The 15,000-nt window shown below is 50.1% G+C and overlaps 1 protein-coding gene across 1 annotated transcript in view; it reads left to right on the plus strand.

Moving 5' to 3' along the window:
- exoc6b (exocyst complex component 6B) overlaps nt 1–15,000 on the plus strand; it is an 85,892-nt gene that overhangs the window by 58,426 nt on the left and 12,466 nt on the right. The window contains exon 20 of the mRNA XM_076289082.1: nt 2,214–2,287. Coding sequence (XP_076145197.1) covers nt 2,214–2,287 — 74 coding nt within the window. The remainder of the gene's footprint in view (nt 1–2,213; nt 2,288–15,000) is intronic.

A 15,000-nucleotide genomic window follows, 5' to 3' on the forward strand; every position in this document is an offset into this window, starting at 1 on the left:
GCTGTTTTTCTTCTCTAGAATCGGTCTTTCCACCACATCACTGATTTTGCCCCAAAGAGAAGTAACGGAAAGTTTTCAATAGAAAGACAATAGAACCGAGAGCATTATGATGATGTGGAATGGATTTGTAAGTGGTTTGTATTAGTGCAAAGCCGCTTTTAGACTTAAAGTGTTTGACTGTCTGGATTTTTTTAAACCGGCACAGTTTGGCATTCACTGCATTCAGTGCGATGAGGAAGGATAGGATGAGGATACCACTTCAGTGTTTATGCTAACTGTGGAACTTTTACTGAAATCATTTTGAAACTCAGGTGGAAACTAATGAGTCATTAGAACTTCTATCATGACATGAGCTAAGCATTCATTTTTTTTTTAAACCTGTTGAAGTCCTGTGTTCTGTGTCCAACATCTGCAACTAGACATTTTTCTACAGTATTTTTGGGCTCCATCATCAGATCATTCATGAGATCATTTTTATCTGCCTATTTGTCATTTCTCATCATTTTTTTTATATTTTAATACTGCACTCCAACATTTCAGTTCTGCTCTTTCAGAAAGTTTTGTCAGCTGCAGTTTTATTGGATGTCCACAGGGGGCGCTGTTAATCAGTCTTTCCTCCTGACTTGTGGCACCATTCCTGACTCTCACTTGCTGATTGTCTCTCTAAACTCCTTATGGAATGCTGGTCACCCCATCAAGTGAGTGAAGGACAACAGAACCAGGCAGGGAGGATGGGAGAGAGAGAGGGAGAGAGAGAAAGAGAAAGAAATGAGAGGAGAAAAGAGGGTGAGTGCAAAAAAAAAACCCTCAATAGCCGGCCCCCGAAGTCAGTTCCAGGTTGCACAGGGGTTGGAAAGTCTAGTCAGAGCGAGATTTGACATGGCGTGGAGCAGGGGCCACAAAAGAGAAGGGGACGCCACTGTTGTGCGTGTTTTTATACTCGATGTGACAAGATGCGATCTGACAGACACGTCACGTGAACCCCGGTTGCCATCTGGCCCCTAGGGCCCCCCCCCCACCCTCCCACCCACCCACCCACCCACCCAGTGGTAAATACCACGCGGGTGCTTTCATCTCGAAAAGGCCTCGAGGGATGTGCAAGGTTGGCAGGAGGGGGGGGGGGGGGGGTTAGTGGGGGTGAGATGGTGAGGTGGGGGAGGTAAGGGATCTGGCTTGGTCCTCCAGGGGTCAGGACTGGAGATGGCAGGCGTGTAATCCTCCCCGAGAGCGGAGAAAAGCGCACAGCGTCCAGGGGTGAAAGGGATCTCGCCTCGCTTTGGCGCGTTTTGTCTCTGCGTGTCAAAACCGTTCCCCTCTTTTCACGAGGGGGCGAAAACTCCCTTGTTTATGAGTCCCCTTCCAAATGAGGGGGTTAGGAAGACCCAGAGAGCGAGCGAGAGAGAGAGAGAGAGAGCCAGAGAGAGAGAGAGAGAGAGAGAGAGAGAGAGGGCGGGGAGAGAGATGGAGCGAAATCGGGACCGGTCTCGCATCCAACCTCAACAGCCCCCCTCTCTGCGCTCACCTCATCCCGTCCCGTGCCGCCGCCTCGGGACAGCGGCCCCATGGGAATGATGTGGACAAAGGAGCTGTTGGGTTATTGGGGGAAAAGGCAGGGACCTCAGCCCTCCGCACGTACTCCTTCACTCCTCTCTCGCTCTCCTCTCTCTCTCTCTCTCTTTCATCCACCCCCTGTCTTTCCCCCAACTTTGAGCAGGATTAATGGCTATTTGATGATGATTTTTTGTGTGTGTCCATTTAGTTTTTTTTTTTATTTATTTTTTTTACTCTTTTGGCCCCCTTCTTTCGGATGGACTCCACAAAGCCTCTTGTGGCAGAGCCGGAGAGACGTGGGGACACTCCTGCAAGTGGGCTGCCCCCGAATCCCCCCAACCCCTCCACCCCCTAACCCCTCCGTCCAATCCACCCCCCCTCCCCCCCCCCCCCAATCTCTTGCCCCGCTCCCATTTCTCGGCAAGCTCCTCCATCCCCGGCCACTGAAGCCTCCAAAAAAAGCTCGGGCACCTCCACCCCTTCTACCCTCGCGCTCTCCTCCACCTCCCCTCCACCCACCCCAGCACCCCCTCTCTCTCCCCACCCCACCCCCCCCCCTGAACCTCCCCCTGTCCTCCCCTTGTCCTGGCTGTCACCCGTCTGCCAATCTCCCGCTCCATGGCCAATTGGCTGCTCTCTTTATCCCCCTCTCTTTCCCACAGGGTTTGCCAGGGCGGGCCCGGTGCCGGGCTTCCAGGGGGACACACTGCTGCTCGCCTTCATCGACTTGAGACAAGTAGGTCTTTGTTGTTCTTCACCCCCTTTTCTCCTCTCTTTCTTTCTTGCTCTCTGTCTTTTCTTTTTTTCTTTCATTCTTCCTTCCCCCTTTCTTGTGTGCTTTTAAAAAAAAAAAAATTTAGCTCCTGTTTACCCCCACATGCTATATACCCCCCCTCCCCACACACACACACACACACACACACACACACACACACACACACACACACACACACACACACACCACCACTAACACCCCACATAAGAACAACCCCATGTCCCCCCGATCCTCCTGTCCCTTGCTGCCCTGGGGCTCCTGAAACTCCAACCTCAGCCCCTCTGGACTTATTTCTCTTTTCTTCTCTCCCTTCTTTCGCTCTTTCTCTCTCTGTCTCGCTATCGGTGTTCATCGGCGTGACTTTTTGCCCTAACTGTCGGAACGACGTAAGACTGTTAGGCCACACGGGACGAGAGAATGCGCTCCGACACGTACGCCGCGCCGGGTGAGGTTTCAATTTGTGTCAGTGATGTCAGCATCACCAGCATTTTTCCTCAGAACTGTTGTTTTTAAGACGCCTGCGACGCATCTGCAACAGTTTATGTCCATGTGCGTATTTACAGTACCACTGTCCTGAGCTGCGTGAGTCAAGATTGGCTAGTCTCCGCCACATGCATACACAATTCCCTCAGGCTGTCTCACAGACTAATGATATATCCCCTTTCTTTCTCTCTCCTCCTTGTCTTTCCAGCAAATGTTTATCAATCCGTGTTTGGTCTTTCCCTCTTAATTCTGCTAACCGCACACTGGACGGAGGATGTTTGTGTATGAGTGTCTGTGTCTGTCTGAAAGTGCGCACAGTCTACCGCGGATGGGAAAATCATGATATCAACAGGGGGGATGAGTATGTATTTGTGTGACAACCCCCCCCCCCCCCAACCCCCCTCCTCAAATCACCCTCCCTTACCCATCTCCCCCATCCCATACACACCAAATCAACCCCCCACCCCACCAACCCACCCACCGCCACCTCCTTTTGCTTGCAAAGCCAGTGTGGCCAACCTGGGCGTGTGTCAGGGCTGAAGCTGGGGATGACTGATGGTCTGGATGCGGGAGGAGGCCAGGATGAATGAGCTGACAGACAGTGACGGATGGCTCTTTCTTCCTCTAAAACAATCCCGTTTTGTCCCGGCTGACACCATGATGCAGTGCCACTTGTTTTCCATGCGGCTTTCTTAAATCTGACTTCACTGAAGGAATTGGGGATGGGGATGTGTGTGTGTGTGTGTGTGTGTGTGTGGGGGGGGGTGTTTGTGAAACTTGTCTGGTTTTCGCTTTGTTTCTTGCAGAAAAGAGCGGCGAGTCCAAGAGTGAGAGATCGAGGGTGGGAAGGAAAGAGAGAGAGAGAGAGAGAAAGAAAGAAAGTAGGAAAGAGGGAGAGAGGAAGAGTGTAAATGAGAAACAATACATAAACAAGTTTCTGCAGTGGAATTAGGAGGAATTCTCCTTTCATGCTTGGCTTTGAAGTGAAGTTTTCTCTGTGTGTTGCTCCTGTGTTCTCCAGTCCTTATGATTAATATAAGATCAGAACTAGACAGGGGGGGCACAGCTATCCCATCATCCCTGCCCTGCCGTGGTCCTTTCTGGAAGGGCTGGACTCAGAACTGTACGCTTGACCCAGGTGCACCTCGGCAAGGCCGGTTCTGAAAGGGCCCGATAAATCACCCTGATGGCTCCTATTCGTGTCCCAGCTTCCCTGGGGTCCTGGGATGGAGCTTGGGGGGTCAGCAGGCATTCAAGACAAGAGAACAGTCCGGAAGCTCCGGCAAGGGCGTCGGGAGTGGGGGGGGGGGGGGGATTTGCGGGTTTGAAGATGGGAGAGAGAGAGAGAGAGGGCGTCTCCGCGCCTCTGTCTTTCAGTCTTTCATTCCGCCCCTCGCATCCTCCTCTCTTTCTCTCGTCCTCCCTCCTCCGCTCGCGGTGAAAGGGAGCGCTCGCCCTCGCTTCTCTGTCCACTGTCACTCCACTTCAATGGGACGTCACAGAAAAGGTGGCCGCCGGGTGAGGGGAGGGATGACTGATGATGGCCGCCGTGTCAGTGGCACCCTGGTCTATGGCATACTGTCGGAGATTGAGACGTGCGTGTGACAAGTGAAGGCAGATGAAGGGGGACAAGATAAACTGGCCTGTGGGAGAGGCGTTAGCGAGACCCCTCAGTCACAAAGAGTATGTGTGTGTGTGTGTGTGTGTGTGGGGGGGGGGGGGGCGTGGGGGGGTGGGATGGTTGAGGGTAAGACAGTGAGAGAGAATGAGCAGAAAAGAAAATATGACAATAGTGTGGGCACAGAGGGAATTTGATTGATATGCAGAGTGAGAGAGCAAGCAAGGGAGAGAAAGGGAGGGATGGAGAGAGAGAGCGAGAGAGAGAGAGAGAGAGAGATGGACAAAGTGAGCGAGCGAGTGGCTCGTGGGTCTGGAGTGCGTAGTGGCTATCCTGCTATATTTAGCGTCGGTGGGAGGCAGTGGCGGTGGGAACCCTTGGCTGGCCCCGCGGCGTGGGAGTCCTGCCGGCCGCTGTGGTGTGGCGGGCCCCCCGCTGGAGCTGCGCTCCCTCAGCCACAGCCGGCCTCAACTCTGCCCTGGATCCTCCGCATACCCAAATTCCTCCAGCGGGGGAGGTGTTGAAGTGGTGTGTGTGTGTGTGTGTGTGTGTGTGTGTGTCTCTGTGTGTCTGTGTGGGTGTTATTTTTTTCGGGGTGGTTGTTGGCTGAAGGTGGATACGTGACTGGACAGTTTTCCTGGTTCTCGGTTGACATAGTGGTGGCGGAGGAGGCCGGCCTGTGGTTTCCTCCGCGTTGTGCCGGGGCCATGTTTGTTGTCTGTTGTGTTGTGTTGTTACTGGTGTTGCGTTTCAGGGAGTTCTTGTACAGCTGTCCCAGGGCACTGCAGCAATCCCTCATTGACAGAGAGACAGACCGACCGACAGACAGACAGACAGGCAGGCAAGCAAGACAGAGAGGGCCCCGGGCCTGGATCCTGGGACCACAGTCGTCTGGCAGCTCAGTGCAGGTGTCACTCAGCTGGGCCGAGTCCAATTCACTTACATCCATCCAGGCCTCGTGGCGCAGAGAGGAGCCGATGGCTTCCACAGATGGAGGGGGATTGAGGTTTGGTTGTTGCACATGGTCTGGAGTCTGTATAGGGACATCCCCCAGTTTAAACAGACTTACACACACTCTCACACACACACACACACACACACACACACACACACACACACACACACACACACACGCACACACACACAGTGCAGGGGGCAGTCTGCTGTTTGAAGCCACGAGGCGGCTACACATTCCTGTGGGCTCTCCGCAGGCATTATCCAAGAATTCCTCAGAGGCTTCCGAGAGGTTCAAGTGGAAAATACATTTTCCATCTCCTTCTCCTCCACCTCAGCAGAGTGCCTGTGTCCAGTGCGTGTGTGCACATCAAAAGAGTCATCTCTCTCTCCTCTCTCTCCTTCCCTCCATCTCTCCTCCTCCATCTCATTCACTCACTCTCTCTCGCTACCTCTTCCCTTCCCTCCATCTCTCTCTCTCTCTCTCCCTCTCTCCCCTTCCTTCCATCTCTCTCCCCCTCCCCCTCACTCACTCACTCACTCTCTCTCTCTTTCTCTCTTTCCCTCCATCTCTCCCCCCTCCATCTCTCTTCCTCTCTCTCTCTCTTTCCCTCCATCTCTCTCCCCCTCCATCTTGCTCACTCACTCTCTCTCTCTCTCTCTCTCTCTCTCTCTCCATCCATCTATCTTGTGTGCCCATCCCGGTGGACTTTGGATGAGCCTTCTGGTCTTTGGCACGAGTGTTCCACAGACACGGCCTCACCACCTTCTCTTTTTTCCTCCCCCTCCCTCTCTCTCTGTTTTCCCTCTCTCTGTCTTAATACCCTCAATCCATATCCACTCTCCCCAGTGTTCTGGCTCTCTCTTTACTGTTCAGCTCACCTCCAGGGTGCTGCCAGCGCCTTCTCAGTTTAATAACGCTAAAGCTCGGAGCATTAGAGTGATACTTTCACTTGTATTGTTTAATAAGGGATTACTGATTTATTTTCATCTTATTCAATATTTGGTTTCTCTCTACTCCTTTCCCCTTCTGTCTCTCTTTCTGTTCTTTCTTTCTTTCTTTCTTTCTTTCTCTGTCTTTCTCTCTGTCTGTGTTTCTCTGTATGTTGGTGCATGTATGTGGATATGCAGTTAGTAAGTATTTGGAGAGTGCTAAACATTTGTAAGTTGACCTCTGTACACCACCACCATATATATGAAGCAAAGCCATCAAGATGTGCTTTAAGTGTGGGTTTTCAGTGTTAATTTAAGGCGGATGAACCAAAATATCGCATTAACTGTTCAGGAATTAAAGCCATTTTTATACATTGGCACTCCATTTTTGTGGAGTAATTGGACAATTGACTGATGAGCAGTTTCATGGCCAATTGTGGCCAATTTCGTCATTATGCCATGTCAAATTAAGCAGATAAAAGATCTGGAGTTCATTCCGAGCATTTGCGTTTGGAAGCTGTGCATTGGAACTCTCCAGAGAGGTGTTGATGCAAGTGCAGGAGGCCATAAATAGGCTGACTAAACAAACCACATCTATCAGACTGACTTGCAAAGGGGGTTGCAAAACAGCAACATTCTGGTGCATTCTTTTTTTTTGTATTTTTAGTATTTTTAGTATTTTTGTGGCTTTTCGCCTTTTCGCCTTTATTATGACTGGACAGTGAAGAGACTGACAGGAGGTGAGTGGAAGAGCGAGATGGGGTGGGATATGACTCAGGTCGGACTCGAACCTTGGTCCCCGTGGGCACTTGGGCCTGTATGTGGATGTAAATGACTATAAATCCATAATAGTGGCTGTAATTCGACAAGGGGTTTTTGTTCAACCCCATGAAATAAAAACGGAAAATTTACACTTAAAGCACATCTTAATTGCTTTGCTTCAGATCTATCGCAGAGGCAAAAATTACAAAAAATTGTGTCACTGTCCAAAGACTCATCATGAGTGTAACTGTATAGTGTTACTGCCAGCCTCTTTATAAACCACCATGAAGGAATGTATTCAAGGCTAGTTGACAGGTTAGACGGTGAGAAGTTGAAATTTTCCTCTGGAAGATAGGCATATGTGTTAGATTGTCAGTTCCAGTACAGGGGATACCCCCCCCCCCCCCCCCTCTGCCGCCAGAGAATCCAGAGAATGTTCCAGACCGAAAATTTATACACTCCTGCCCCCGCTAATTGGGGTGCTGTGTCAGACTCAAAAACGCGTCTACTGGTATTGAGTCTCACTTTTTTTTATTATTGTGGTGGTGGTGGTGGGGATGGGGGTGATATTGAAGACAGGCGGAGAGGTGGAGAAGCCCTGAGTCCTTACTGTATTCCGAGAGGAAGAGGGTGTGTGAGAGAGAGGAGCCTGCTCTTCGGCTGTTTGTGCAGACTCGCTCAAGCACAGCCCTGTTTGACAGCTAACTCCGGCCCTTTGGCAGGAGAGCCGGCCAACAGGCTTAACCTTTTGAGGAGCAGCACCTCCTGCAAACCCCTTTAGGGGCCGGACCAGAGAGTGGTCAGCCTCAGCCTCCTGTTAGCTGGACTTCACTCACAGGATGTGGTTGCTGGCTCGCTCTTAGCCATACTAGTAAAGACTGTGACCTGTAGCGCACACACACACACACACACACACACACACACACACACACACACACACACACACACACACACACACACGGCCTGACCAGATGAATTGGCTGTGAAATTATAACCAGTTGCTTTCTTACATCGTGTTGATACAAAGTGCAAACCAGCCATTGCCAAAATCTGCCATTTTTGCATATTTCTTAGTTTCATTAGAAGGTTCTCAGCCACAATTTCTCAGCGAAAGATTGCGCAGCTGGGCCACAGTGGGAGAATGTGATTAATTCAAATCAGGATTTGATTATATTTCAGGGTGATTTATTTATTACTCATATCGCGCATATGTGTACTTGGCTATAGCCGATAAACATCATAGTGCATGTGTATTAAAAGGTCTCAGGTCTCTGATAGTAACAGCATTTTTTTTTACTTGTAGTTAAGTTTGACTTTGTTGACTTGTTTATTTTGGTTTGGGAACGCTGGAAGAATGCTCATTTTGTTCGTCATCGTGTATACAGTATGCTTTCCAGGGTAAATACGTTTGTCAATAGTTTGTTTGTCCGGTGGTTCAGCCTCGGTACATCAGTAGAATGGGAGGGGTAGAGACAGCAGATTGTTTTTGGGGACTGCGATGCATAGCACAAATTGTTTGATGTCATACACATCCGACAAGGACAATTCAAGCCCCCCTCTTCCACATGCTGTTAGAAATTAGTATCAGTCGTGATGGACTTCTCTGAAGAATCGCTTTGGATAAAAAGTAATAAATGTCACAGTAATGTAGTTTTTATAGTTATGAATTCCCTAAAAGACTGTGTGTAATTGTGATCTACTGGGGTTGGAGAAGGAACAGGAAAACACAATGATTCTCTGAATGGTCCTACCTCGTTTGTCTTCCATTCTCATTTGTCATTTGTCCCTCTGGTTTCTTGGTTTCAGTCTCCGAATGTGAATGTGAGAGAGAATTTATTTATGGTTTTGGAATGTTTTGAGCTCGAAAAATCCAACAATGACTAGAAATGGTTCTGGGAAAAAGGGCACATTTTAAGGAATGCTTGCACACAAGATTTCACTCTCAGTGAAAATAGAGAGACACGCTCAAATACGCCCACACACACACACACACACACACACACACACACACACACACACACACACACACACACACACACCAATATACTAAAATCAGACGTGCCCTTTAGGTCACATGCTTTCCCCGTCTCATCACAGAAACTCCGATTCTGCCTTCGGTTTCGTCTCTGGGTTTCCCGTCATGTTTATGAAGTGCATATCCTCCACGTTGACTCGTGGTTCGGTTTAACTTTGGAGCTTCCCGATACGCTCGCTCGAGCGGGTGTTTCCAATCTCGACGTGTTCTGACCCATCTCGCAGGCCATCAATCCACACAGGCAAAGGCGGATGCTTACTCCGCGGGCCGTCCTGCTCTGTCGCAACAGTCAGGGTTTCGCTTTCCGTGGCGACACCCCTCCACCCCCGTAGCTCCTCAAATTCTCAGGAAAAGCTGAGGGATTTCCACCGTCTGTGTACTGTGTCAGTGGATTTGTGTTTGTTTGTGTGTGTGTGTGTGTGTGTGTGTGTGTGTGTGTGTGTGTGTGTGTGTGTGTGTGTGTGTGTGTGTGTGTGTGTGTGTGTGTGTGTGTGTGTGTGTGTGTGTGTGTGTGTGTGTGTGTGTGTGTGTGTGTGTGTGTGTGTGTGTGTGTGTGTGTGTGTGTGTGTGTGTGTGTGTGTGTGTGTGTGTGTGTGTGTGTGTGTGTGTGTGTGTGTGTGTGTGTGTGTGTGTGTGTGTGTGTGTGTGTGTGTGTGTGTGTGTGTGTGTGTGTGTGTGTGTGGTGTGTGTGTGTGTGTGTGTGTTGTGTGTGTGTGTGTGTGTGTGTGTGTGCTTCTTACCTTTGAGAACACAAAGTGGGATACAGTTCAACGTGATTCAAGCTTCTGGGGCATATTAGAGTCATGTTTGTTTGGATAGGAGCCTCTATTACTGATAAGCAAGCAGTAACCGTCAGTGTTTTGGATAGAGGGTGACAGTTGCCATCACTGCTAACACCGCGGTAGCTGACTGTTACTGGTTTAGCAGGTTCGGCGAAGAGGTGGCGAACTTGGGAAGTCAACAAGTCAACATGGCCCTGCTCTTTCTGACCATATCAACAAAGCCTATGCCCCCCCTCACACACACACAATCTTCCACGAATGAGAGAGCTTAGGAGAGAGGGGGCACGAGGATAAATGAGAGAGAGAGAGAGAGAGAGAGAGAGAGAGATGGAAGGAAAGAAAGAAAGAAAGAAAGAAAGAAAGAAAGAAAGAAAGCAAGCAAGCACAAGAGATGGGTAAGGGGGGGGCATTCAGAGAGGGAGAGACAAAGCGAGAATGTGAGAGACAGTGAAATGAGAACTTCAGGCTGAAATTGATGAGAGAGAGAGAGAGAGAGAGAGAGAGAGAGAAAAAGGAGAAGAAGAGAGGGATGGAGTACAGAGGGTGACTTGGACGTGCTGTCGGCAGTGCCGGAAAAACAGAAAGAAGAGACCAGACTTCAGCCCCCTCTCTTGCGTTGCCATCTTTCCATTCACTGCCAGACAGTCCGTGACGGGCTCATGGTTTGACTCTTCCTCTTGGATAACCTTTGAGTGGTGTGTGTATGTGTCTGTGTCTGTGTGTATGTGTCTGTGTCTGTGTGTATGTGTCTGCGTCTGTGTCTCGGATAGAAAGAGTGTTAGCATGCTTTTGTCATTTTGTTTCTGTCTGCAATTGAGTGTCTGTCTGTGTGTGTGTGTGTGTGAGAGAGAGAAAGAGAGGGAGTGAGTGGTGAAAGGCGAGTGGGAAGGAGAGGCAGTGTATGTAAGACTCATTTAAGCTCCTGTCACTGGCCTTTTCGCTGTGAGTGTGATGCCCTCTTGTATGGAGTCAGTAGGGGTGTATAGGCTCCAGGAGTGGGGGGCTGACATCTCTTTTATGGCTCCAGTGTCTGATGGAGCTCCCTCCGGGCGCTGTCTGTGGGTGCGCTTTCTTCTCCCTGCGCCGGACGATGAGACTTGGGGAGAATCGACTCGAATCCGTCCGCCATGGTCACGCTGTTTTGGAAAAACGACCGACGCTGACCTCTCTTCCCACACCCTCGGTCTGGTCTTACCCTCTCTCCTCCTCTCTTCTCCTCCTCCTTCTTCATTGCCCCCCCCTCCCTCCCTCCCCAGGCCGAGGGGACAGTGTGAATGCAGGGATGAATTCTTCCCCAAAGATCTGCCCCTTGGCCAAAAATTCCCGGCTCTTGGAATCTCGTGCGTTTTGGAATGTGTGGCCTCCATCAGTCTGGCTGGCTAAGCTGCTTATATGAAAATGTATAGAAAATCTGTGTGTGTGTGTGTGTGTGTGTGTGTGTGTGTGTGTGTGAGAGTGTACATGTGCCTGTGTGTGTGTGTGTGTGTGTGTGTGTCTGTGTACGTGTGTGTGTTTGCGTGTGTGTGTACGTGTGTACGTGTGTGTGTGTGTGTGTGTGTGTGTGTGTGTGTGTGTGTGTGTGTGAGTGTACGTGTGTCTGTGTGTGTGTGTGTGTCTGTGTGTGTCTGTGTACGTGTGTGTGTTTGCGTGTGTGTGTACGTGTGTGTGTGTGTGTGTGTGTGTGTGTAAGTGTACAGGTGAATGTACATGTGTGTGTGTGTGTGAGTGTACAGGTGAATGTACATGTCTGTGTGTGTGTGTGTGTATGTGCATGTGAGTGTACGTGCGTGCGCACGTCTGTGTGTGTGTGTGTGTGTGTGTGTGTGTGTGTGTGTGTGTGTGTGTGTGTGTGTGTGTGTGTGTGTGTGTGTGTGTGTGCGTGTGCGTGCGCACGCACTTGTGCACAGGTCTGTTGAAGGCACGTCTCCACTGCTCCAGTCCTGTAAGTGATTCAGTAGGGTTGGCTGATGCGAACCCCAGTAGGGCTGGAGGATGAGAGCGCTTGAGGAGGTTGATGCCCCTGGAGAGATGAGTCCGTGTGTTTTAACGGACGGGCACAACAGTGAGGAAGCATTACCCCTGCAGGCTCCCTCTCTCCCCTCATACACACACCGCCGTCACACAGTGGCTTTCAGCTGGAGCTACTGTCTGTTTGCAGCACAGAGGTGTGTACACAAGCACACACACATACACACATGTACACACATGTACACACATGTACACACACACACACACACACACACACACACACACACACACACACACACACACACACACACACACACACACACACAGAGAGATAGACGTTGAAGACGTCCTCTTTCGTATGGGGAGTGCAGCATGTGGTCGTGCTAGGGCCTACTCAAGTGCAATGGATGGCCTTTGCAGATGTACGGCATTCTGGAAAGCACCGCACTCTTAGCAGCCGAGGAGGAAGAGGAAGAAGAAGGTTCTTCCTCTTTCTGTGCTCCACTCTTCTCTCCTGTCCCACTGGCGTACGGTAACCGGCCACATGCTGAGGGGGTGTGTGTGGAACCTACGGCTTTTCCTATCAGAACTCGGAACACTTTTGTTTTTTGTTTTTTTCTGATCTGCCGTAAAGTAAAAGAAAAGAGAAGGAAAAGGTGTTATGTTTTTCTCAGTCACGGGGAGGAGTTTGAGACTGGAAATCGGTTTGGGTCACCGAGTTGAGAGGACTGCTTATGAAACCCATGTGTATGGTTGTGTGTGTGTGTGTGTGTGTGTGTGTGTGTCTCTGTGTGTGTGTGTGTGTGTGTGTCTGCGTGTGTAGTTGTGTGGTTGTGTGTGTGTCTGTGTTAATAGGCAGTTTAGGTTCATAGGCCAGGGTTGTGGTGAGGGCAGCATAAGACCAGAGGGTGTAAATTTGTGTCAGAAAACCTGCAAGTGTTCGTGTGTCTCTCTGTGTGTGGGTATGTGAGAGAGTGTGTTGTTGTCAGAAAGATAAAGGGCCCGTGTGTGTGTGTGTGTGTGTGTCTGTGTGTACATGCATGCTTGTCTTCTGGAACGTTTCTGTTTTTGTGTTGCTGTGGACCTTGGGACCTCAGACGTTGCTAACCCCTCCAGCCAGTGATGGATGGGAACGTTTGGAAAGGGGATGTTGGAGCAGAGAGAGAGAGAGAGAGAGAGAGAGAGAGACGGAGAGAGGTAGAGAAAGTGAGGGAGAACTTTCAGGAAAACGACTGTTGGGTAGTGGAGGGGGTGTGATAGAGTGAGTGAGCGGGGCGAGCGAAGGAGAGGGTGGAGGAGGAGGAGAGGAGAGGGGGAGGAGGAGGGAAGAGGGGGAGAGGGAACAGACAGGCGTGTGACGTGTGGGGCTGTGAACTCGCTCTGGCCCTCCTGCACGCTGGCTGACCTTCCTCTGCTTAACAGCCAGAACCCAGACCAGGTGTAAGCACTTTCCCCCAGCCTCCTGCCTGCTCTCTTCCTGGAGAGAAAGAAAGGGAGAGAGAGAGGGAGGGAGGAAGGGGGGGGGGGGCAGTCAAGTGGCCCCCGGCCGACCCTGTTCTCGTTTCCTTAGCGCCAGCGGACGATAAGCCTGAAGCGCTATCTGTCTAATTTCTCTGTCTCTTTTATTCTTTCTTCTTTCTCTCCTTCTCTCCTTCTCTCCTTCTCTCCTTCTCTCTTGTCTCTCGCTCAGCGAGGGCATTGTAAGCATTGCCAGGGCTGAGTATTGGGGGTCCTGTGAGGTATAGCTGAGGGAGTGGCGGAGCGGAGGGCTCTCTCGGGCGGGTTGATGACCCTCTAACAGCTAACAGTTTTGGCTGACATCCAGAGCCCCCCCTCCCCCCCTCCCCTCTTCAGTGAACCCCCCCTCACTCTCACACCCCGTTGGGAGACACATCGTTGTGGGTGCAGCTAAATACCCCCCCCCCCCCCCATCCCGTTACGCGTCTCTTAACTGCCCCTTCTCTCTCTCTCGCTCTCTCTTTCTCTCTCTCTTCCTCTCCCCTCCTCTTCTCTCCTCTTCCCTCCTTCACTTGAATGTCTCTCTGTAATGTGTTCCTAAGGGCCATTTTTGAGATTGGCCAGCACAATGGCCAGTCAGCGGCTTGAAAAGGGGATTTGGCCAATTTCAGCCATACGGCTGGCATGGCTGTGACCTCCTGCCCCTCCCTTTGTTTTGCATGCTCAACTTTTTTGTGTGTGTGTGTGTGTGTGTGTGTGTGTGTGTGTGTGTGTGTTTGTTGATGTGTTTATTTCCTTGCCACGTTGAGCCTGCGAGGCCCTTGTGAACTCTGTTGTCACTGGCCTCGCTCTGACCCCGCGCCGTCTATCCAAGTTCATCGCCGTGGAAACAAATCATCTTGGAAAAAAAAAAAAAAAACGAGGCCTTATCTGATGCGGCGGATGTTGACGCCCCGTGAAAAGGTTTCGCGTTCTGTGCGACAACACCATGCTGCTGAATTGTGTTTTCCAAAAATAACTTTCCCACACACACACACACACACACACAATGTCACTTTTAATGGAGAGTAATTGAATTTCCAGTCAGTGTACTTGCACATGAGGGAATTTCTGGAGTTAAGGCGATTAGAGCTTTCGGGCCTCGTTGGACGAGGGGAGCGCCGCACAACAATGTGAATTTGTCTTATGATTTTCAGCTTGTCAGATTATGCGACTTAAGTCAAATAAAAGTGCAATGTGTCTTTGCCACCTGGGAGTGTGCATATTGAAAAGGAGTCGGACAAGCCAAGGCACGCAGTGGCTCCAAGATCAAGTCAGATTTTGGTGAGATGAAGAAAAAGCGTCCGATCATAGCTACGACGGACCTTGTTATGGAGTGTTTTATAGATCTGTTTTTGAAATAAGGGTTGCACTTGTGTGTTTTAACATTGCTGCAGTTACATACTAAACATTTCTGCATTTGTCCATATATCACAGCCTGGATAATCACACCTGTAGGCATCCAAACATGCTAGATGATTTGTTGGGGTCCCAGCAAAACTAAAACGTGTGTGTGTGTGTGTGTTTAGTGGTGTGTTATTTTAAGTTATTTACTTACTGAACACATATTCATATCTTCCATCAATTTTCCCAAATGTACTGGCCATTTCACCATTTCCAGCTCTCCCTCTCACACACACTC

The sequence above is a fragment of the Alosa pseudoharengus genome, unplaced genomic scaffold (genome assembly GCF_046254945.1).
Source record: "Alosa pseudoharengus isolate Yale_2024_CS ecotype anadromous, Long Island Sound unplaced genomic scaffold, YU_APseudo_1.1 YU_APseudo_1.1_scf_17, whole genome shotgun sequence".
Taxonomy (NCBI): Eukaryota; Metazoa; Chordata; class Actinopteri; order Clupeiformes; family Clupeidae; genus Alosa; species Alosa pseudoharengus.